We start from the raw sequence: 24,951 nt of genomic DNA on the forward strand, positions 1-24,951 counted from the left end.
TACATTGTAAAAAAAAATGATTATGTGGATAACATTAATGCTTTAGTCTTAAAATTCGTCCCATTATTTAGTAAATAAATAAAAACCTCCTTTATGCGGTCATTATTACATATAATTAAATTGCTATCAACATCATCACAATAAAAAATGTCGTTGTACTTAATGTCAGTAATTTAATTCCACCCACTCTGACTTTCACAGTTCATTACTGCACTTGGGTATTTATTTCCTACCATTAATGTTGTCATGACAGTGTAATGGTTGGCAACAGAAGAGAAAAACTGCAGAGGATCTTGGCCAATGAACAAAAGCAGATGGCTCTGAGTGAGATTTCTAACTGACCACAGCTGGGGAGGTAATAGATTTACCTTCTAGTCCATGATCCAATCAAATTGTTTCCACTTATGGAAGGCAGTGCCTCCAGCACGGAACAGACACGGCGGATTCATGGAAAATTCCACAAACAATCTTGTGTTGAAAGGTGTCACAGCAGTGTACAAATGATTTGGATGTTAATCTCACAGCCTTTTGTCTTCAAATAAATAAATAAAATCCTTTGCAGTGTTACAAAGTTATAGTCTCTGGTCTTTTTTGCAGAGAAGGAAAGCTGCTTCTGTGCCATTGTAAGTAATGCCCACATGAAATGCATTTTCAATAACAAACTGAAAGACGCTGATTAATTTCTTTGTGGAACATGAGAGGTGTTTTTCTGTCACTCTGAGCTTGAAACATTCAGTGCAATGTGAGGACAAACACTTTCAGCTATGCAAGATTGATTTCATGAGTTGTTGTGTTCTAAAATGTCTCTTAATGCAATTAATTATGCTACTGTATTAGTTATGTCACTTGCTATAGTGGTTATTACTTGTGCAAAGTATGTTTATTTGTGGTTGTAAGCACATCTGCAGAACATCTGAAGAAAAACATCCTTTTCCCCAGTAAAGAATAACATACAATACCTATATTATATGTATCAGCAAAATGAGACAATTGACACAGTGAAATAGAACTAATAAGACTCTGAATTCAGAGTCTGTTACATGTTTAAGCACACTACTGTAATTACGCGAGTGTCTCCACTGTAACTTGTTATGGTATTACGTGTGAAGACCATGAAGATGTAAATCCAAAAGAGATCATAAGATAATTTTAAAGACCCAAATGATGAGCATTTAAATAATACTGTAGCTCAGGTCTGAGATATCTCACCTCTGGGGCCAGGGTTTCCCCCGATGACGCTCTGAAGCATCACGTCTGATCCAGCAGCTTCTGCAGCATCCTTAAGAGGAAGTTCAGACATGGGGGCCTCTGCGGTGTCCTCCTCCACAGACATGCAGGAGTCATCTGACCGGTCTTCTGGGAGGATTCGGGCAACGGTTGTTACACAAAGACCAAGTGATGATAAGGTAACATAATATCATGAACTTATTACAACCTCACAATGTCTAGTCAGCTGTCTCTATTCCACATTTAGTACAAGTTAAGGTCATAGACAGCATGTGTGGCATGTTGATTACCACAAAAATGGATTTCCACCAGTCCCTCCTTTTCTTTAAAAAAAGCAAAAATCTAACTTAAAGGGTTAGTTCACCCAAAAATGAAATTTCTGTCATTAATTACTCACCCTCATGTCGTTCCACACCCGTAAGACTTTCATCTTCAGAACACAAATTAAGATATTTTGATGAAATCCGAGAGGTATATGACTCGTCCATAGACAGCAATATAATCAACATTTTCAAGGTCCAGAAAGGTACTAAAGACATCGTTAAAACAGTCATGTGGCTGCAGTGGTTCAACCTTAATGTTATGAAGAGACGGGTTTTTTAATTTTGTTTTGTGCAAAAACAAAACAAAATAACTTTATTTAACAATCTCTTCTCTTTGCTGTCATTATCCTTATGCAGGTGAACGCAGTGAGCACAGTGAAGGCTTCCATGTTTACATCCGAATGCCGGCTTGGTATTGGCCAAAGCTGATCATGTGATCAGCACACGCATGCATGTGTGTGACGCAGGAGCCGGCCAATAATGAGTCGGCGTTCTGAACCTGGAAGCGTTGGACGTAAACAACGTGTGAGAATGACTCAGAAGAGAAGAGATTGTTGAATAAAGTTATTTTTGTTTTGTTTTTGCGCACAAAAAGTATTCTCGTCTCTTCATAACATTAAGGTTGAACCACTGCAGTCACATGACTGTTTTAATGAGTGGAACGACATGGGGTGAAAATTAATGACAGCATTTTCATTTTTGGGTGAACTAACCCTTTAAAGTGAGTCATTTACAATGGAAGTGAATGGACCAATTCATAATCATTAAAATACTCAATGTTCCAACAATATAGCCACAAGAATTTGTCTGTTAACGTGATTTTATGGTGGAGAATATGCTTACTAACCTTTCCTGTGTAACTATATAGAATTTTACAACTTTCTTGCCATGACAACAAGAGCTAAAACCTTAAAACGGCTCTGTTGATTTATACAGCTTAACAGCTCTCATAATGACCAACTTTTAACAGAATGAATGAATCTAATGCTTTTATAAAATTATTAGCTGCACATGTCTGCATTTAAATCCTCTAAAAAATGGTTCGCATTCTACGAAAGAGGATTAGGGCCAAGCAATAATAAAAAAATAAAACCATCTCGAGATTAACGTTGTTAAATTTCGAGAAAAAACTCGTTAAATTTCGAGAAAAAAGTCTAGATAAAATGTTGAGAATAAAGTAATTAAATTATGAGAAAAAGGTCGAGATAAAATGTTGAGAATAAACTCATTAAATTACGAGAAAAAACTCGTTAAATTTCAAGAAAAAAGTCTAGATAAAATGTTGAGAATAAACTCATTAAATTACGAGAAAAAACTCGTTAAATTTCAAGAAAAAAGTCTAGATAAAATGTTGAGAATAAACTCATTAAATTTCGAGAAAAAGGTTGAGATAAAATGTTGAGAATAAAGTCATTAAATGACGAGAAAAAAGTTGTTAAATTATGAGAACAAATTTGTTAAAATTATGAGAAAAATGTTGTTAAATTTCGAGAAAAAAGTTGAGATAAAATGTTGAGAATAAACTCATTAAATTATGAGAAAAAAGTCGTTAAATTACGAATTTGTTCTCATAATTTAACGACTTTTTTTCTTGTAATTTAATGAGTTTATTCTCATAATTTAATGAGTTTATTCTCAACATTTTATTTGGACTTTTTTCTCGAAATTTAACAACTTTAATCTCGAGATGGTTTTATTTTTTTATTATTGCTTGGCCCTAATCCTCTTCCGTACCATTCACTTCCATTGTACATTTAAAAACAAATAAAAAAAAATAAATAAAAAAAACAGGGACAAGTCAAAATTATTTTTTGTGGTAATCAACATTGTGCCACAAATTATGTTGATTGAGCTTAACCTGTATTGATCCCATAATATTTCTAAACATTTTTCAGTTTTATTCATGGACACTCATCCAGTTAACTGCAGTGATTGACATTTAACAGCATTTACACAAGCATGAGTTGCACGTTATATTTTAACCTACTGTATCTTAACTTTTAAAGTACTTTCTGACTGGAAGATGTTATACCTCTGTTTCTTCTGGCTGTCTTTCCTTCATTTCTGTTTGCTTCCTTTTGACCACTTTCTGCTTTATCTGCCTCTTCATCCACAGGCTTATTTTCAACCATAATAGTAGGTATGGTCAATTTAGGTGCAACTGATGAGTCTTTTCCCTCCTCTCTCTCCTTAAATGACTTTGGAAGTGTGGAAATTGAACCAAACAACCTTGGAGGTTTTAGGGGTGCTTGTACCAATCCCACTTGCATTGGCAGGGCAGGTGGTATTTCTGCAGGTGATTTGCAGGACACATTTGTCCTCGGTACTCTTGGTGAACACTGTCCTGGTATTTTACTGAAAGTGACATTTTCATTGACGACTTTTCTCTCCAACAATCGCCTGGGCTCAGAAGTCTTCCTGCACTGGTTTTCTGTCAAATCAGTGTGTGCTTTCCCTTCATGTTGCTTTGAGTCCTCTGGCAGTTTCTTTTTCAGTAGTTCTGGTGATTCTTTCTTTGGCAAGGCTGACGTTGGCAAATCATTTGAATCAGTATGTTTTTTCACTCTCGAGTCTTCCACCTTCTGAATTACCTGGGCTGGAACTGACACAACGTTTCCAGTAGACTGTGGAACGAGCTGATCCACTGAAAAGGCTTTCTTGATGTTGGACTTTCCAACAAGTTTCTTTATTCGGTGAAGCTCTTCTGAGAGTTTACTCTGAAAGCTTTTCTCTACATAGGTTGCCTGTTCCTCCAGAGAGGATGCTTTCTGCTTGAAGAAGGACCTCTTGAGTGCCACATCACTCATGGAGTTGTCGTGGGGCTTCCCTGCTTTGCTCCTTCCATCCTCAGAATTGCAGGACGATGCTCGATTGAAACCCCAAGACAGTCTTGATGAAGACACCTTTGGAATGTTACTGCTGTGTCTTTGCTCCTCAAAAACTCTCACTTTGTCTAAGATTTTGGAACTTGGCTGGGACACTTTGGGAGTTTGGATAGAGGATGAGTCTTGGCAAGCACTGCTTTGAGATGAAGCTGAGATTTTTGAAATCTTAACAGGGAGTTCAGCTCCATTCATGGCTGTTTTAGTGCCATTGTGGGCTTTTTGGAATGGCTGGGTTTGGACAAATGGAGAAGCTTCCCTTGTTATAAAGTCCAATTGGCCCCTGAAATGAGGGTGATTGTGGGAAATGTTGCGTTATGACAAAGTAAAAATAATAAAATGGCAAAGGGAAAGCAATCAAAATGGTCAAACACAGCATGCACTGAAAAACACATTAAATCTAAAAGACTTCAATTCGAGTACAAAACATGTTTGTTCAAAAAAAGCCATGGCAAACATTATCAAAACATGATGCAAGTGGAGTCAAAGGAAAGTGGAAATCAAGAAAACACATAAAATGGCCACAATAAATGAAGAATAAGGTAATGGAAATTGTTTAGACCTGTTGTAAACTATATTTAAAAAATGTTTGTGCCCCCCCTAATTTAAGATATTTTGTGCCTTTTTATATCCAGCGTGCCAGCACTCATTCCTGAACACTGTAAATGGAAAAGGTCCTTCTTCGATAGAGGCTCAAAACACTGCCGTAGTAGTCGCTGGCTAAGGACATACTCTCCTCTGACCCCACTGCCACGTAGTACACACTTATTTGTGAGGCCCGTGCAAGAGCTTCAATCCCCAGGTGTCTGACCGGAGGGCTCTCAACACACCCAGCATTTGCTTGCCTTCCAGGTGACAAGGGATCCTCAAGACCAGGCGCTCTGGAGCCCAGGGTTCGCATTTCCCTCTCCACTACTAGACCATCACTTGGGATGTGGGAAAGCATTGCTCTCCCCCTGCCTGAAAATACACAAAGATCTGTTATATTATAATAAAGTTAAATCTTTTTTTATCAATCGGTTAATTAGATGAATTGATTAATTCTAGGGCGGTCAAGCGATTCAAATTTGTAATCTATTTAATTACATGATGATTAATTAATCTAATGCATTGCAAATTCATCGTACATCAGAAATGATTCCCGAATGATAATTTACAGTCATTATTGTGTAGACATTAAAAAAGTAGCTTTATTACTATTTATTACACATTCTTTTGGACCATGAGGGTGAGTAAATGATTTCTGGGTGAATTATACATTTAATGTTTGTTTGTTTTTTTTTTTTTTTTTGGAAGTATATGTATTATTTTGAAATTATACTCTAAAAGCGACAAGAATATTTTTTGTGCACCAAAAAAAAAAAAAATAAGGGCTTATTGATGGCCGATTTCAAAACACTGCTTCAGGAAGCTTCAGAGTTTTATGAATCTTGTGTCGAATCAGCAGTTCGGAGCACCAAAGTCACGTGATTTCACCAGTTTGACACGCGATCCGAATCATGATTCGACACAAAAGATTCATAACGCTCCGAAGCTTCCTGAAGCAGTGTTTTGAAATCGGCCAAATTTGAAATTTGTTTTTTTTTGGCACACCAAAAATATTCTGGTGGCTTTATAATATTAATATTGAACCACTGTACTCACATGAACTGATTTAAATATGTTTTTAGTACATTAATGGATCTTGAGAGAGGAAATGTCATTGCTGGCTATGCAGGCCTCACTGAGCCATCAGATTTCATCAAAAATATCTTAATTTGTGTTCTGAAGAGGTCTTACGGGTGTGGAACGACATGAGGGTGAGTAATAAATGACTTTATTTTCATTTTGGGGTTAACTAACCCTTTAATGTGTCGTGACAGATTGCTGTAGCGCCTCAGCTCAAGCGACTCGTAAATCGATCATCTTAATTTATATCATCAAATAAACATGAATGAACATCAGAAGGAATGTTGTTTAAAATGCAGAAAGATGTCAGTACACACCATTTTTCAAGTTCAAGTCCACCAAGGTTAATCTTCTAACTCCTGACTGCTTTGTCGCACAAAATGGTAGATTCGGTGTTATGATTGGTTAGATCGCCTGTCAATCAAACTCCCGGCGAAGGGTCAATTAATTCTCAAAATAACACATTGCAGCTGTGCGCGATCTGCTGTGACGTCACAATCAAGTTGAATTGTGGGATATAGACTTGCTTGAAGTGTACATTGGAGTAGACTCGCTCCCTAGGTCAAAATCGAGGGGACGAGGGTCTGTCCATATAAACTTCCCTCGTCTACTTCACAAAGTAAAGGGCAGGGATTCCGCTCAGGCGAAGTAAAGCTTAGGAAAGTTTGCGAGTGCATGTCTAAAAGTAGAGTGGAGCACAGCCGTTTTGGATTTGAAGCGGCGTTGCACAGACCGATCGGTGTATGACATCAAAGTACCGCGAGTACTTAGGTTCTGCTTTGTCTTTATATTTTCGTTGGCAAAACTGAGCAAAACGGATGATATTGTGTCTAAAATGTAACACAATATTAACTTCTTATTTATTGAATTGTTGTATAAATTCAGTATCACGTTTGCACTCATGCTATGAGTGTTAAATCATTTTAATGCGTTATTTTTCACCGTACGTAATTAATCTAATTAATAAATTAAATAGACAGCCCCAATTAATTCAAAAACATTTCTGAATTCTAAGCTTTGTTAGAAGGGATTATCCATCACAACCTTTTCACAAGTTTTTCTTGCAATGAATAATTCTGAAAAGGAATCTCCAATTTTAGAGTACTGTGATTGTTAAAACACCTAGTTAAAGGGTTAGTTCACCCAAACATTAAAATAATGTCATTTATTACTCACCATTCCACACCTGTAAGACCTTGGGTTATCTTCGGAACACAAATTAAGATATTTTTGATGAAATCCGAGAGCTTTCTGACTCCTCCATAGACATTTAATTAATTAAATGAATTAATTACCACTTTCAACACCCAAAAAAGTAGTAAAGACATTGTTAAAACAGTTGACGTGACTGCAAGTAAAAGTATTCCCATCGCTTCATAACATTAAATTTGAACCACTGTAGTCACATGGACTATTTTAACAATGTCTTTACTACTTTTCTGGGCCTTGAAAGTGTTAACTCAATTATTTAATTAATTAAATGTCTATGGTGGTGTCAGAAAGCTCTCAGATTTCATCAAAAATATCTTAATTTGTGTTCCGAAGATAACCGAAGGGGGTTGAGGGTCAGTGATTAATAACAGAATTTTCAGTTTTGGATTTGGATTTGGATGAACTAACCCTTTAAGCTCTGTGGCCAAATGTAAAAAATGATGCTAAAAACTGAATATTGCTGAAGGGGAAAAGCCACTCAGTGTGATCTTACCCGTCGGTTGGCTGTTGATTGCTTCCCCCTGAGGAGGCATGAACTGTTCCTTCATCTCCATGGAGACCTGAGGCTCTGCGCTTTCATCTTCTGTACTGTTTGAGTCTACAGGAATGGTTGAGGCATGTAGAAATGTGATTTTGCAAACAAAACATAGATGAACATAGATGCTTTCGTAATGAACTAAATGCAAGAAATTTTAGAAAAGTTATGCCGTGACTTGAATGCATATGTGGAAATCTTACACAATCTCTAGGTTGAGCTTCAAATGAAAATCTACAGTATATTTTACAGTTCTGTGTATAATATTGCATGGCTGCAAACCCAAACCAATCCAAGATCCCAGTAATAAAAGATGAGGATTTTAGAAACGGATAACAACAATTACCATTGCTTTGCTTCCTGCACAAGCGAAAAACTTCACTTCCATAACGGCAGCAAGCAGAGGTGGACAAGAGAAGACTGTTACTATAGAAACCAATGTCTGCAGACATGTACTTGTGTGGGAGTATAAACATAACACACACATGCATGCGCGCGCACACACACACAAACACACATATCCACATTTACAGGCTAAATTAAAAAATGTTATCATCATTTAATCTGTTCTTTAGTGATATCCAACAATTTGTGATGTCAAAATGTAAAAATGAAGAAATATTGTCGTAGCAGCTATTTTAACAATTCACGCCAAGATTATTCTGCAAGTTGTGCGCGCACTTTAATTATTGCATTTTTTTACAAATAAACTTGTGATTTTAGACTTTCTACAGTTTTGTCGCAAGCAAAACACACCATGAGTGAATCTCCCAAACGTCCAGCTAGAATGTCCAGCTCTCTGGAAAGACAAAAAATAAACAAAAGGCTGTCTGTTAATTTTGAGAAAAATTTTCTTAGCCTGTTTGTTGCATCTAAGTGGTGTAAATAATTTGGCTTTCATTCAACAATGTACAGTCTATGCATAAATATGTGATGATGACAACTACATTAAACAGATTTCCTATATGATGACTTGTGATTTTTTTCCTCCATTGTCAATTCCCATGCTGGCTCGCAGCATTTCAATGCACTCCTACGTTGCAACCAAGGCAACTAGGTAGTGTAGTTGTTCCTATGGGCATAGTCTTTTCAGCGCCTGAGAAATTGTTTATTGTTTATAAAGGCAAATTACTGAAAAATAATGCTATGTCTGATATGAAATAACAGCAACAATGCTCTGTTTGTTTTGAAGTCATTGTACATAAAAAATGAACAATAACAGAACAATATCGCTTATTTTACATAGCTACGCTATGAGTGTGATTTGCCAAATATAAGAAAAATCTCAAAAAGTCAAGTTGTATAGTTTCTGAAATGTATTACTCTGGATAGAACGCTTCAACTCACCTGGAATCGTTTCTTTGACCAGATTTTCTTCATGGCCTCAGATGAACTTAATCTCCCTTTCAGAATAAACAACGTGTTTCTGCTGAGAATACCGCTGACTATTTCTAACCTGACTCCTACACTCCTAATAGTCTCAATTATGTCGTTCCCAGAGCCTTTGCCTCAGGTAGAATGTACCAGAATCCACAATTATGCAAAAAGCACTAGATATAGTACAAGCATCCAATCATGATCCTCATGTGACAAATTTCAGAGCTCTGATTTAAAAACAAAAATCCTCAAGTGAACAACAACATCCAAGCTCTTTTGGGTCCCACAGAAGCTCTTGAATGACAAACAGAAATCCAAGTGACAGGATATTCCAAGGCACAGCAGGAGGTGGAGGTCAGATCGGTCCTAGTCACAACAGAAGGGATGGAAAATCTGTCTTTTACAGATACCCACTTGCATTCTCCCAATCCCCTAAGGAGATAAAGACATAAACGGGGGAGTGGTAGAGGAGACGGACTGAAGGGAGAAACAAAGAACAAGCAGCAGCCAATAACAGAGGCAGATCTTAGTGCAATCAAAGCAAAAACAACATTTCCAGCTGCCTTAGCGTGCGCTCTCTCTCTCTTTCTCTCTCATCTCTTCCTTTGTCTCTGGTGCTGGTGTGAAGAGAGAGACTATTGGTCTCAGCGCAAAGCATCAATTATATATTCTGTCAGGCAGTGATTACGTCACACTACTCCCATGTCGACGGTGCTGCTGCTGGAATGGGAAAGGAGGAAAGCTGAGACAGAGAATGAACTTTCTCTTCTCTTGCTACAATGACCTCTGCATTCTTTTAATCAGCGTACACAATGAAAATTGTATATCTTTTTTCTTTTATAGACATACATAAAATTTTGTGTACAGCGTGGAGAATGATATTCAATCTTCAACTGGCACACGTGCATCAGTAATGCCACATAAGACAAGAATAATTTTGTAGATCAACTAATCTTCTCACCTCAAGACTGTACAATGAAGCAATGGCCTTATTATTTCAAATTTAGCTTGCAACTGCAGTTAATTCTTATTTTTAGGTTATATTGCAAACTAATTCTGTAGCTTTAAGTTATTTTGCTATATTTTATTAGATTTTCAATGAAACTGTAACAAGCAGACTGAGCCAGATGACGTGTAAACAGAGGAGCGGCAGCAGAAAACTGGCATAGATGTAGAAGATGGCACAATGGTAATGCAGGTAAATAAATGATAAGGATACGTCTGACAATGAAGATGAAGAGGATCCACAATGGAGTCATAAAGAGAACACTGTGGCTGGAAAGTCCTGTTTACAAGATTAGAAAACAAGTGAGTAAGACACAAGTATGAGGTGAGTATTTGAAGTGTTCGTGATGAGCTGTAAAAATGAACAGCCGTGTGTGATATATAGGCCGGGAAAAGAGAGCAGAAAGTGAGAGGAGGCTGAGAGTCTGGCGGAGGCGTGACATGGCTGGTGGAGAGAGTTTTGGGCATATTCAGCTCAAGGCAAGAAGCGGCTCCAATTCTGCTGGTGTTAATGACAGTAAGTTTAAAGAAATCAAGAGATTTCATGGATCTTGTTCTCAGACTGGCTTCTGGATTGAAGGTGATAGCCTGAAGAAAGACTGACTGTGGTGCGCAGCAGATTGAAGAAAGATTAGACTTGGGATATTAATTGTGTTCCGTAGGGAGACATTATGCCTTCCGAGATGCCAAAGTTGTAATAGTGTCTCCACGGTCTAAAAGGCTATTGGTAACACCTTCAGTTGAACCAGACAGCATGCCTTAGGGCACTGGTTCCCTACATACCCTACCTCTCCGAATCAATACTGTCTCCAAACCACAGGGAGATGCCAAAGCACTGCATATAGCTCCTATATGGATCCATTCAGAATTATTAAACATACCAAAATACGAATGAAAAATAAAAACACTCTAAATGCGTGGAAACTCAGTGATCTCTAGGCGATGTCATAAGTGAACAGTTCCTCTGTCAGAACAAGCAATCGAGTCTATGTTTGGAGGGTCTGATGCTCATGTGTATATTTGTGATCCTTACAAACTCCTCCAAAACACGCTTCCTCATGAAGCGGCTGGGCCACGGCCCACAGGTTGAAAACCACAGCCTTAGAGAAATTGATATTGAGGATATTGAGGACATCGTACTGAAGCTGGGGCCACCAGTACTGGGTGCAGATGAGTGAAAGGGTTTGGGTTATCCCTGGATGGAGAGGAGTGTAATGAGTCCAGGGGTGAATTCTGCAGGGTGACAGGAATGAATATACCGTGGCAGGGCTTCTGGTTGGCACAGGCAGGGGCGTAGTTTGTGGGGGGGATGGAGGGGAGGTAACCCCCCAATATTCAAAGCCATCAGTTACAACCCCCCCAATACAATACAACCATACCAACATTCAACCCTCCCAAAGTTGAAACCAAATCTATGCCCTTGGGCACAGGTTATTTGTTCATCTCAGGTCCACTGGGAGAGATGGTGGTACAAGGGGGAAGAATGGATTCTAATGCAGAGATCAGAGGATCAGTAGAATAAAGGCAAGAAAGGGCTTCAGCTTTTGTATTTTTGCATGTGTGATTAAAAAAAAGAATCTGGTGAAGAATAAAGCCCACCAAGCCTGGTAAGAGTTCAGCGACTTGGCATTGTGAAGAATTAGTGAGTTGAAACAGATGTCATGAACCCTTGAGTGGTTTAATGATTATAATAGTTGAAATAGACCAGGACTTGCATCTTTTTAGGTTCTCTTTGTCTAGGATGCCGGTTCTGGGTATGAGGGGCTATTTATTTTTCATCACTGTTACACTCTATAACTCCTTGAGTGAGGAGCAGGCGAGTGAGGAAATGGGGGGCTCGCTGCCAGGTGCTCCTTAACATTCACTCCACCAGCCCTGTTCCACTCCCATAGCTCTTGGCCCCACCCTGCTTCACGCCACATTCATTCATTGTCTCCAGTGGCAGCAATTGATTTGCATCCTTGCAGGACCCATGCAGTCTTGAACTGGCCCCAGCCTTGCTCTGTAAAACATCAATCCCTAAATGCCCTCATCAAAAGACTTCAAGCTAATTACTGTGGACAGAGAGAGCGAGTCAAGCTGTGGTATATAAAATAGTACTCAACAATGCAATTCAATCATGAACACAACATTTCCCCTTTTTTAAAGAAAAGAATAGTACACCAAATCTAAGTTGCATAGTCCTTTAATCAACTAGGCTTCTGAACAGCACGATTAGGTCTAGTGGTATGAGTGTGTGTATAGTGAGCCATGTTCTCAGCTGGAGTTGTTGGTGTGCATGGAAATGCTGTGAGATGGGAAGCTTTCCATGTCTTTCCATCACTAAGAACATATGTACCGACCCCAAGTCATATGGCAACCATAAGAGGATCAGGGACAGTGCCCTTACTTTATCCCCCTCCTGGAAACAAGGATTGCAAGCACTCCGCTTAGTATCAGTGTACTTTTTCATTTTTTGTTGTAGCAAAATTGTGCGTATTTGCCTGCCATAGAGGAGCTGAAATGGTGAAGTACCAGTTTCAGCATGTGGAGTGGCGTGGTAAACCTGCAAGAAGTCACTTACCACAGCTTTCAATGGCTGATGTTGCTGAATGGCCAAGTGACAGGAACAGACAGCATCATGAACCTGAGCATCCATCCCTGGCCTCTAATAGAGATCACAAAGGTGTTGTTTGGTTCTCACCCCTCCCTGATTTCCTTAATGTGCTATGGAGACCAGCACCGATCGAAGTGCAGCAAATGCAATCAGCATTGAGCCTCGGAAGACAAAGTTGTCCTTAACAGACAGTCCCAGTCACAGTCTATAGTGTGGCAACAATTCAAAATCCAGTCCCTTTGGATGACAGAGGCCAACCATTAGAAATCTATGTTAGACAGACAGAGAATTACAGGCAGCAGATAGAAAAGCAACAAACTCCTCATAAACGTCATCAGCAGGAGATGGAGCAACAGCATTATCTGCAGGAGAAGCTGGTAAAGGCAAACGTGACAGATAATCAGCAGGGGCATTTTGAATCACCTGCACACGTGATTCATCAGGAACAAGACCCGCTGCTGAAACAGTATGTCCTATGAACAACAGAATCAACACTTGTCTTTATTGAACTCCAAGCCAGCAGATTCTAGTCATTGTTCGACCGCTTAAAGTGCTTTGTCATCTATAGACATGTCACGTCAGTGAATGGTAATGTGGTCGAGGTCATTTTCAATCCCTGACAAGCCTGTCAGGATGATGGTCATCATCTTCTGAAATGCCGCAGGTCCATAAGGAACATGATAAAAATAGAAACGTCCATTGTGAGTAATAAAGGCTGTGAGGTCACAACTGTCCTCATGCAGCAGCACTTGGTAGTAGGCATTAGTCAAGATAATGGTAGAGAAACTTTTAGAGCAGAGAGTAGTTCATCCATGTGTGGCAATGAAAGAGTCCACAATCAGTGCATTATTCAGAGGTCAATGCACATCTTAATTTTACCTCACATTTTCTGCGTAACAACAATTGGTGACACCCATGCAGCTGCGTTGATGTGTTCTATCACCAGCTGCTTGTAAGGAATTTAATTCCTCTGATGCAGCACTACGAACAAAGAGTGGCAGACGCCAACGTTTTTGGCACACAAGTGTAACGGTTTCATCCAGCTTTGTGCAGCGCATAAAGGTTTTGGCACATCCAAACTCAAGTGACTCAGCAACAGTGCACTGAAACACTGGCAAAGGAGAAGCAGGCTCAGGAACGTCATTAGGAACCAGGACTTGATTGTTTTCAATCCTCACATGCAGTGCAGACATTAGGTCCCTCCCCATGAGTGGTGTTCCTTTGTCCACAATGAAGAATGTAGCAGTGGTCATCAATGGAAATGTTCACTGACAAATATCCAACCACCAGAATTTGGGCTTTTGAATACGTCACAAGCCTAGATGTGGGCTGCAACAGCACAACATTACTGAAATGATATGCAGAAGTGCTGTAGGGTAGGATAGATACAGAAGACCCAATGTCCACACCAAATCAACCACACAAGCCTGTGAGATATAGTCACTGTGCTTGTAATGCTGGGAGTAGAAGCTGAGTATTTCATATACAGTAACTTCTGGTAATTCAATTTCACGGACTGTATTTGATTGCGCACAGATTGGCACAGTTTAACATAATGTCCATTCTTTTTACACTTTCTGCATGTTGCAGTTGCAGTTTGCAGCGTTAGCTAAGCGTGCCTACTAGGGGTTTAATAAGGTCTAGATCTCTTGTCGAGGTGAAAAGCTGTCTCGTGATATTGCCATCTGATGGAGTGTGAAGGTGAAATAAGGATAGAAAATGCCACCACTACATTTACATTATATGCCTCCACTGTTTTTATAGAAATAAAAACCATTTAATTCAGTTGGATAACAGTCGTTTCAATTCATCCAGCTCATCCAACACGAGCAGCAGAGTCATACGTTCCTCAGAAATCTGAGTTCACTGATCACGTGACAAGAGTAAGTGATGTAACATGTTAACAATTTAAACTATAACAGCATACACTGTAAAAAGTAATACGCTCTATCTACTCAATAAAATTGTGGCAACAGATTACAAACAATATTATTAATTAAATTCAACCTATAAGAATTGAGTTAGAATGAATCAAATTAATTCACAAAAAGCACAAACTGACATGAAAAGCAAAGAGTCAAACTGCCCAACTAAATGAAACACTGATCACCATAATAGTGACCAAACATTTTCAATAAGATCAACATCTAAACCTCTGTTCATTCATGTGTTTCTCTTTCCTTCAGTGATTCTACTTGTTATCATCAGCTGTCTTCAATGTTGGCAAAAAATAAAATAAATAAATAAATAAATAAAAATAATCTTTGACGTCTATCTGTTATTCAGATATTTTGTTTAAATTTTACTTAAATTTTACTCATTTTAAATGGTTTAAATGTAAGGAATTAATTTGATTAATTCTAACTCAATTCTATTTGTTGAATTTAATTAATAATATTGCTTGTAATCAGTGTTGGGCACGTTACTTTAAAAAAGTAATTAGTTATAGTTACTAGTTACTTCTCACAAATAGTAACGGAGTTAGTAACTGAGTTACATCATTATAAAAGTAACTAATTACCAGGGAAAGTAACTATTTGCGTTACTTTAAAAAAATTAAAATATGTCAAATAACTTAATGCCCCCAATATTAAATATAAGTCTAAGAATAAATTATTCTTGAACCGACTCGTGACTCGTGATCCGCTCTTTCTTATGAAATTTCTCTGTAATGTACATAACCTGTTGGTATCCACTAAAGAAAATGTAGTTTCATATATATGTTTAAATAGTCCTATGTTATGTTTTAAATTAATTTACTTGATTATGAAAAGTGAAAAGCATGAGTAAGATGCATCATAAGAAGCGCAATATATCGGGAGTCATGGAGTGGGTCAGACATGATTTTAAACACTTCATTAAGTTTTGTTTGGTAGAAAGCCTTCCTTTAAAGTGAATTTCGTTTTGTAAAAATTGTATCTTAATTTTAATCAATGTTTCATTAACCAATTGCCTGGATTTAATAAATAAAAAGCAAATATAGCAGACAATATAATCATGGCAGGCGCGGGCACGATCACTGGCGCGTGAACTGGAGCGCGTCTTACAGGCTAGAGAACCGAAACTCAGCGGCTGCTTGCCTCGCAGACAAGAGAAATATATCTATAGAAAGCTTGAAATATCTAAAAACGAAAAGAAATAGGCTACTCTGATTATGTAGCCTAATCCGAATGAAATGTACATTCTCTATAGGCGCGTCCAGTATATGCAGAGATGATGAGAGTCTGCAATGTCAACTTCATCTTCGCAGCCGACACTGATTAAGAAAACATTACTTTATTAATAAACAATTAAAATGTCTCCTTGCTGTTTTTTGTCATATTCATAATTATTACTTTTGCCGGTTCTTTATGGCAAGCTTTATGCGTGAGCTGGAGTGCATAGCATAGCCTATATAACATAAACGCTCATTATTAGTTTATTCTCTCCAGTATTTAAGAAATTAAATTAATATAAATGTGATTAGTCAACTAATGGCTTAAATGAATAACTACTAGTCGACTAGAAAAACTTACATTTCCGATCCAGCATGTCACAAAGGGTATTCTGGTTTGAGCTCGCACTCAGCTCGCATGCTCACAGACACACACAGAGCATCGTTCATTATTAGCCTATCAGTTTAAAATTAGCCTATATTTGTGTAGGCTATGACTAACCGCAGCACACACCAGAGAAAAATCTTTGCAGGTCCTGTATGGCTGAGAGAGAGGGCTACTCGGATGAAAACCGCTTCAGTGAGCTCAGTTATAGTAACGCGGCATTTTTTTGCCAGTAACGGTAACGGCGTTGTAACGGGAGAAAAAGTAATTCGTTTGATTACTCGTTACTGAAAAAAGTAACGGCGTTAGTAACGCCGTAACGCCGTTATTCCCATCACTGCTTGTAATCTGTTGCCAAAATGTTATGTTATAGTAGATATAGAGTATTAGTGTTCCAACAGCTCAAAGTGTTCTGGTAGTTCAGTGAGTAGTGCTTGGTGAGAGTAATGTAGCTTCAAGTTCCCAAGGAATGCATACATCTATAAAATACATACAATGAATGTGATTTAAGTCACTTTGGATAAAAGCATCTGCCAAATGCATATGCTAAATAAAGGAAAAGAACGTGCTGTAGGTTGAAATCATGTTAAATTACAATTAATTCACAAATTTCACCATCTTTTTAATTGCTTACAGCAAAATTATTCTGTTTCCTGCTCTTGATATTCATGTGCTGATCTGCAGTTTTTATTCAACATTAACAACAAGCTTTGGTCATATTTTGACTGTACTAAAAATAATGGCATGCTAGAAATGTTATTGTTTCATATTAAATCTAAAAGGCAATTATACTTCATTTTATTACAACTGTGCACATCACAAATATTTTAAAGGGATGAGATCTTTAAAATGTCTGACCCTAACTTCCTGTTTCAATCAAAAAAAAAACCTGGAATTTAATAATTCGTTTTTGATCCATGGATTTATCCACTGACCTACAAAATTTTGGGACTGACAGTAACAGATGCAAGGATGAAGTTACCAAAATAAATGTCACAAGTTCACTTCGATTATTTGAACAGACCAAAATAAGTATTGTTCCTTCAAATCACTGTCCAAAATGTTATTGACAATGTTGAAAAATAAGCTTTTGATCATTAGATCATTAGATTATAATATTATTGTTTACATTCATAGAAATTACGAAAATATGGAATTACTGCAGTTAACCATACACAGGGTGGAATATTATCACTGGCAGGATCAAACAGGCAGGCAGACAAAGATTTTGTGTAGAACTGAATTAATATTCATAAGCCTTCACTATTTTGTGACATCACAATACTTTTTAAAGTGATTTTTTCCTCGTCAAAAAATAAACCCCTCATCAAACTGATCCAAAGTCATACTTAATTTGCAGTCAGACAAAAAATAAATAAATAAAAAATATTGCATTGAATATGCCAAAATAATATGTTTTATGTTATTATTTCTAACAAATGTGGTTTGATTGAAACAATTTGTCAGTTTGGTCAATCATATAACCTAAACACAAGCATTATAGCACTCACCTGGGATGGCTCTGCCACAAATATGTCTGAATTCAGAATTTTAACTTGCACAGACCCAACTCACCTTGTTCTTTCTCCTTCCTAGAACAAACAGTTCCCCTCCTCACACTATTCGTAGCGTTGCTCTGAACAAACAGATTTTGCCTTATCATGTCCTCCAGTCTGATGATCTCATTCCTGACTTATCTCCAGACCACAAATGTAAAGCTCAAATTTTCCCCTTAAAAGTGTGGAAATTTCCCCCTTTTGTCCATCAATGTTTCTCTTACTGGATTACACCTCAGAAGTCACTGATGTTGTTGGGAGAGTCCAGAGGTCTATTTTGAGTGGTATAATAAACCCTTAGTGGACCCCTCTCACACTAATACCATCAGATTACCTATGAAGGCATAGTCAGTTTTTGGCACGGCTCTGCATAGCTCTTCTTTCTATCTGTGAATTCCAACAAAATCACAACAAAAAAATCTGCATAGTCATATTGTGGTCGATCACATGCTTCAGGTGTGTTTCCTCCGCAGCTAAGACAATCTGTGCTCCGCTTTAGTAGTTTTCATACAAAGTCAATATTTATATTTCTTAGTCAAGCCAAGAATTTCCCCACCTGTGTTTTTCATCAAGCAAACTTCCATTCACTAAATGGGAAATAAACTTCTCACTGGATAAATGATGCTTGGTAATTCCTAAACTCTTATGCCGATTACTTGTTATTATTGTGTCTAAATAAAAACACAGGCAGCAATCCAACACAGCCACATCTATAATTGAGGATGATGTGTAGCGGAGTAACAGTAAATCTGTAACTGGAGCTCTGGCACATTCCAGGCTGTAAATACCCAGAGATAGACAGACAGAGAGAGACTGTGGAGAGAAGAGAGCGGGGCGAGATACAACGTTCCTAAAAGAGAAGGAGTGAGAGGTGCTGAGTGTCCTGACAGCTGATGACCCTGCAGTCGCAGACACTCGCTGTGTTGTAGTTGGTGTGGCTCTTGTGTATTTTAGATCAGCAATAACTTACAGAAGTGGGACTTGGATTGGTTTGGAAGCATTGAAGTTTACACAGTGTACCTCTATTATTTAAAATGAATAAAATAATTTACTGTAATGTCAATGGATAATCATATGTTACAAAAAAATACTATTACACTCTTGATAACATTTTCACAGAAATGCCATTGAAGAACCATTTTGGAACCTGTATGTAAGAAGTTCTTATAACAATCGTTTTTTTTTTTTTTCTGGCTGATAATCTAAAGGACCCTTTCTCCCTATAAAGAGCCTTTTGTGGTTTGGAAAAGTTCCATGGAGGTTGAAGATTCTTTATAAAACCAATAAACCTTTATTTTTAAGAGTGCAGCTTGTCATCAGGGCTTAAATGGATATCTATGTAACTTATTTACCCATGAAAGATTTATAGCAGTACTTTAAGGGAACACTTATGTGTACCTTTTAGGGGTAGATAAGGTACACTCTAAAAATGCTGGGTCAAAAACAACCCAAGTTGGGTTGAAAATGGACAAACCCAGCGATTAGGATGTTTTAACCCAGTGGTTGGGTTAAATGTTTGCCCAACCTGCTGGGTAGTTTTATTTAACTCAACTATTGTTTAGAAATGACTGTATGGCTGGCTTACAGTTTTTTTCAATTGCTAACAAGCATTTAGCAATACTTAAAGTACTTTTTCTAAACTCTTAACACAGCAACACACAAACATCACACAGTTAGCCAAATAGTTAATTTTCTGCCCAAAACCATATTTTGTTATATAAACACAAACTCCACATTTCAAAATGCTAAAAACCTTTTTCAACACATACTAACTCTATCAAAACACAGCAAAACTGATTCAAAATCGAGTCGTTCTGTCAAAACATAGCACTAGTTTTCTATTCAACATGAACATATAGTCAATCAAAGCGCAATGACTGTCAAAATACTAACAGTTGATGGCATTATGAAAACTGCATTACTTGTCATGTTTCGGTTCAAATTGGAGAAAATATGAAATCCATTGTTTTTATAATTCAGTTTCCTTTTACTACAGTAATAGTATAATGCATGCAAGCCATTCTACATTTTTGGTTGAGTGTTGAATGTGTGCATTCTTGGCAACAGAAGTGAGTCATTATTTTATAGAACGTGCGGTAGAAAAAGAGAAGAAGGAAGTAACAGAATTGGTCAGGGCAGCTACTGGTCAGATGTGTCCCTTATGCAGGACTTCAGTGACCCCTTGGTTGAAATCTCTTTCTGGGGTTGGGTTTGTGGTGTTGATGTTGCCCTCATAGAGGGTGGGATGGTGTCCCCTTGGTAGTTAGTGCCCTACGCAGACCACATATTCTGCATATATGGAACAATGGTAGTGGAATCGTTGTAGTAAAATATTTACATGAAGCTTTTACTGAAATGAAAACATGAAATTGCTGCCATTGATCAACAACAAATCCAACATACATGGCCTTTGGTTACTGTTGAAGCTTTTTTCCACCACAGAATAAAAAAAGTATAAAAGGTAATTGTGACTTTTTATCTCACAATTCTGACTTTTTCCCCTCAGAATTGTGATATATAAACAATAGGAATTGAGTTTAAACAGTCAGAATTGTGAGATAAAAAGACATAATTACCTTTTTATTTTCTATTCATGGCAGAAATAAGCTTTCATAGGTTCCACATGTAAGTGAAAAAAACAGAGATGCACAGTCCAGCACACATTCTTCCTCCTCTCCCATACCTCTTCTTCTCCCTTGTCCTGATCCAACTTCTCCTTTCCTCCTTCATCTATTCCTCTCCCTTACCCAGATATTATTTTCTCTCTGCTCCTCTGTGTTGTTCTTCATCCACACTGAACGAATCCGATTCAAAGAGTCCTATTTTACTGTGTATGTCCATGTAATGGAAAGAAGTTCAACCCCTGACTATACTTCCAACTGAGACTGGAATCTGCTCAATATTTCAGTGATCTGCTAATTAAAAATGCTTATCAATTGTTTCAGTATTTGTTTTATATATTTTTTTCAATACTTTTGAGCTGCTGTTGTTGCAGAATTAGAGGTTTTATCCTATATTTAAAGATTGGAACATTGGGTCTTCTGACTTGCTGTGTTTAAGACTTTGCAAATAAGATGAGAAAGATCCATGATTTTGGTATGAGGTAAGCTTATATGAAAAGAAAATTTAAGCATTTAAAAAATGTGTTAATTGATTGCATTTTGTGTGAAAACGACATGAATTGTGTTAATGGTGTGGCCACAACAGATGGATGTTCTGCTAAATGTGTTTAGAGTTTTGAAAATGTGACTACAGAATGGACAAATGTATGTTAGCAATTGAAAAAAACTGTAAAAAGGAACCCAAAATTAAAAATCAGACACATAATTATTAGACGCAACAATAATAATCAAAAGGTGAACATTTATTAATAAGCAATTTAATAAATGTTTATTGTTTAATTATTTTTAGTAAACTTCAATGTTAATTTATTAAACATATTAATACATTTTAATTTCTAACATACTTTTGGTTCATTTTAAGTAAGAAATACAGGGAGTGCAGAATTATTAGGCAAGTTGATTTTCTGATCATATTTTTTTCCCAAGCACATTTTACCAATTCCAATCCACATCAATCTTAATAACTACTATTAATATTGTTTTTAATCATTTATAAGTGATATATAATTGTTCATGAAGGCTGGAAATGAAAAATGCCTTATATTCAGGTGTGCAGAATTATTAGGCAAGTTTTCTTTTACAGGCAAAATGAGCCAAAAAAGAGATTTAACTCAGACTGAAAAGTCAAAAATTATTAAATACTCATGAGAAGGACGCAATACTAATGCAATACTAGAAATTGCAAAGTTAAAGCATGACCAAGGGACAGCAAAATGCTCATTGGGTCAGCGGGGTCAGACAAAAACAGGTGGAAAAGAAAAGACACGTTAACTGCAAAATAATTAAGAATTATGTGTGAAACCATCAGGAACCCTTTAGTCTCCAGCGCCACCATTTTCCAGAACTGCAACCTACCTGGAGTCTCCAGAAGTGCAAGGTCTCAGGATCTCAGAGACTTAGGTTAGCTAAAGAATCCTAAAAAATGACCCGCACTTGATAAGAATCACAAGCTGAAGTGTTATAAAATACATGAAGACTGGGTTTTTATAGGCCTTGTAAACAGACAGCTTGAGAGTGACTCCTGAAGGACCAGCACCACATCCTCTTGTACCACTGTTTGAAGAATTTATCTTCCAGAATCTGGCAGTAAGTTTTGGAAGATCATTTTTAGTCCATCTCTGCAAGACAGACATTTCAGGATAAGAGATGGACTAAAAGTGAACTCAAACACCTTACTGCCAGATTCTGGATAAATTCTTCAAACAGTGGTACAAGAGGATGTGGTGCTGGTCCATCAGGAGTCATTCTCAAGCTGTCTGTCTATAAGCCCTATTAAAACCCAGTCTTCATGTATTTTATAACACTTCAGCTTGTGATTCTTATCAAGTGCAGGTCATTTTTTAGGATTCTTTAGCTAACCTAAGTCTCTGAGATCCTAACACCTTGCACTTCTGGAGACTCCAGGTAGGTTGCAGCTCTGGAAAATGGTGGCGCTGGAGACTAAAGGGTTCCTGATGGTTTCACACTTAATTCTTCACCTTAATTCTTAATTATTTTGCAGTTAACATGTGTCTTTTCTTTTCCACCTGTTTTTGTCTGACCCCGCTGACCCAATGAGCATTTTGCTGTCCCTTGGTCATGCTTTAACTTTGCAATTTCTAGTATTGCATTAGTATTGCGTCCTTCTCATGAGTATTTAATAATTTTTGACTTTTCAGTCTGAGTTAAATCTCTTTTTTGGCTCATTTTGCCTGTAAAAGAAAACTTGCCTAATAATTCTGCACACCTGAATATAAGGCATTTTTCATTTCCAGCCTTCATGAACAATTATATATCACTTATAAATGATTAAAAACAATATTAATAGTAGTTATTAAGATTGATGTGGATTGGAATTGGTAAAATGTGCTTGGGAAAAAAATATGATCAGAAAATCAACTTGCCTAATAATTCTGCACTCCCTGTACAGTAATATTTAAACAATAGTTTAGCTAAATAAAACTACCTAAGCACATTTAACCAAACCACTGAGTTAAAACGACCCAATCGCTGTGTTTGTCCATTTTCAATCCAAATTGGGTTGTTTTTAACCCAGAATTTAACCCAACGTTGTCCCTTTAAAGGTATTACCCCAGTGACTGTTGTACAATTGTTGCATTAGTTTTGTTTGTTTTGTTTTTTTCTGGCAGTGTGGATTCAGAACCACTGAACACTCTAAAATATGTTAAAAACAACCCAAGTTGGGTTGAAAATGGACAAACCCGGTGGTTCTGTTAAATGTTTGACCAACCTGCTGGGTAGTTTTATTTAACTAAACTATTGTTTAAAAATTACTGTATTGCTTGCTTAAAATGAACCCAAAATATGTTGGAAATGAACATTTATTAATAAGTTTAATGAATAAAGATAAATAAAACAATTAAAAAAAAATTAATTGCTTATTAATAAATGTTCACCTTTTGATTATTATTGTTGCCTCTAGTAATTATGTGTCTGATTTTTAATTTCCAACATATTTTGGGTTCATTTTAAGCCAGACATATAGTCATTTTTAAACAATAGTTGAGTTAAATAAAACTACCCAGCACATGGGCAAACATTTAACCCAACCGCTGGGTTTGTCCATTTTCAACCCAACTTAGGTTGTTTATAACCCAGCATTTTTAGAGCGCAGGAAATAAAGCCAGTCTATGCCATGCATCAAGAGAGTCAAGATAACTCCTCTCCCATCACATTAAGGGAAATTTATCTTAATTTTTCATTCAGACCTACAACCAATCAATCAAGCTGGCTTCAAACAAACTTTATGCATTGGGAAAGCACACACTGTTCCACTAAATTAGATTAGATCCACTAATTCAGAACTCTTCAACTCAATTAACAATCGTTGTTCTTTCTGGGAGGTGCTGCATCTACTCTCAGGGACGCATCTTACCTTCTCCAAGGTCCAGCACAGCAAGAACAGCGCTGGTTCTAGCTTCACCCAGGTGATTAACAGCCACACAGGTGTAGAGGCCTCCATCAGTCTGCTTACAATCTCGTATCCACAAGCCATCGTAATCCTCATGATCATTTACCAGAGGTTCATCATTATGGTACCAATGCAGCGTCGGTCTCGGGCTTCCTCCCACAGACACCCTCAGCCGGACATCACAACCTCCTGCAACAGCAGCCCACTTCAGCTTTCGGAGGAACACAGGTGGAGCTTCGACGGGGTACTGATCCGGGACGGGAGTACTGTTCGGGACTAGAGTTTGTCTTCAGCAATTCAGCTTTTCTCATTGTGATTATTGTCTTGAGCAGTACAGTTAAAGTGAAGCTTTTAACAGTGTTGCAGTGAGATAAATCCTTTTGTGGGCATTGATTTTAGATATTATATTCCTCAGTTTGTCAGAGGCTGTCATGATGAAACTTGTCTGTAATCTGCAAAAATAATTCAAAGCAATGGAATTTTAAAATTGAGCAATTATGTAATATATATATATATATATATATATATATATATATATATATATATATATATATATATGATGAAACATCAATAAATATATCTTTAATAATTGCTCAAATAATACATCAATTAATATATATTAAATAATTGCTCAATTTTAAAATTCCATTGAGTAATTATTTATATATATATATATATATATATATATATATATATATATATATATATATATATATATATATATATATATATATGATGAAACATCATCAGTCATGATGAAACGTGTCTGTAATCTGCAAAAGTAGAATTTTAAAATTTAGCAATTCTTTAATATATTAATATATATATATATATATATTCGAATATCTGAGCAGAACCTTGTATAAACACAAAATGAATATGTGCACATCGAAATATATCTAGAATTATTTACTATTTAATACACTAATTATTTGAAATAAGATTTTTTCTAAATAAAATGTAAAATGTAGATTTCATGTACACCATGTGCATTAAAA

At 37.0% G+C, this 24,951-nt stretch overlaps 1 protein-coding gene across 1 annotated transcript in view; it reads right to left on the reverse strand.

Moving 5' to 3' along the window:
* The window catches only part of spega (striated muscle enriched protein kinase a), a gene marked incomplete at its 5' end in the record, with an annotated part of 49,045 nt that extends 24,803 nt beyond the window's left edge, over positions 1 to 24,242 (reverse strand). Inside the window, 5 exons of the mRNA XM_048198478.1 lie at positions 1,210 to 1,356; positions 3,583 to 4,715; positions 5,263 to 5,392; positions 7,806 to 7,910; positions 23,918 to 24,242. Of these exons, the coding sequence (XP_048054435.1) occupies positions 1,210 to 1,356; positions 3,583 to 4,715; positions 5,263 to 5,392; positions 7,806 to 7,910; positions 23,918 to 24,242 (1,840 nt within the window). The remainder of the gene's footprint in view (positions 1 to 1,209; positions 1,357 to 3,582; positions 4,716 to 5,262; positions 5,393 to 7,805; positions 7,911 to 23,917) is intronic.
* Between the last annotated feature and the right edge of the window lie 709 nt (positions 24,243 to 24,951).

Source organism: Megalobrama amblycephala, linkage group LG8 (genome assembly GCF_018812025.1).
Source record: "Megalobrama amblycephala isolate DHTTF-2021 linkage group LG8, ASM1881202v1, whole genome shotgun sequence".
Taxonomy (NCBI): domain Eukaryota; kingdom Metazoa; phylum Chordata; class Actinopteri; order Cypriniformes; family Xenocyprididae; genus Megalobrama; species Megalobrama amblycephala.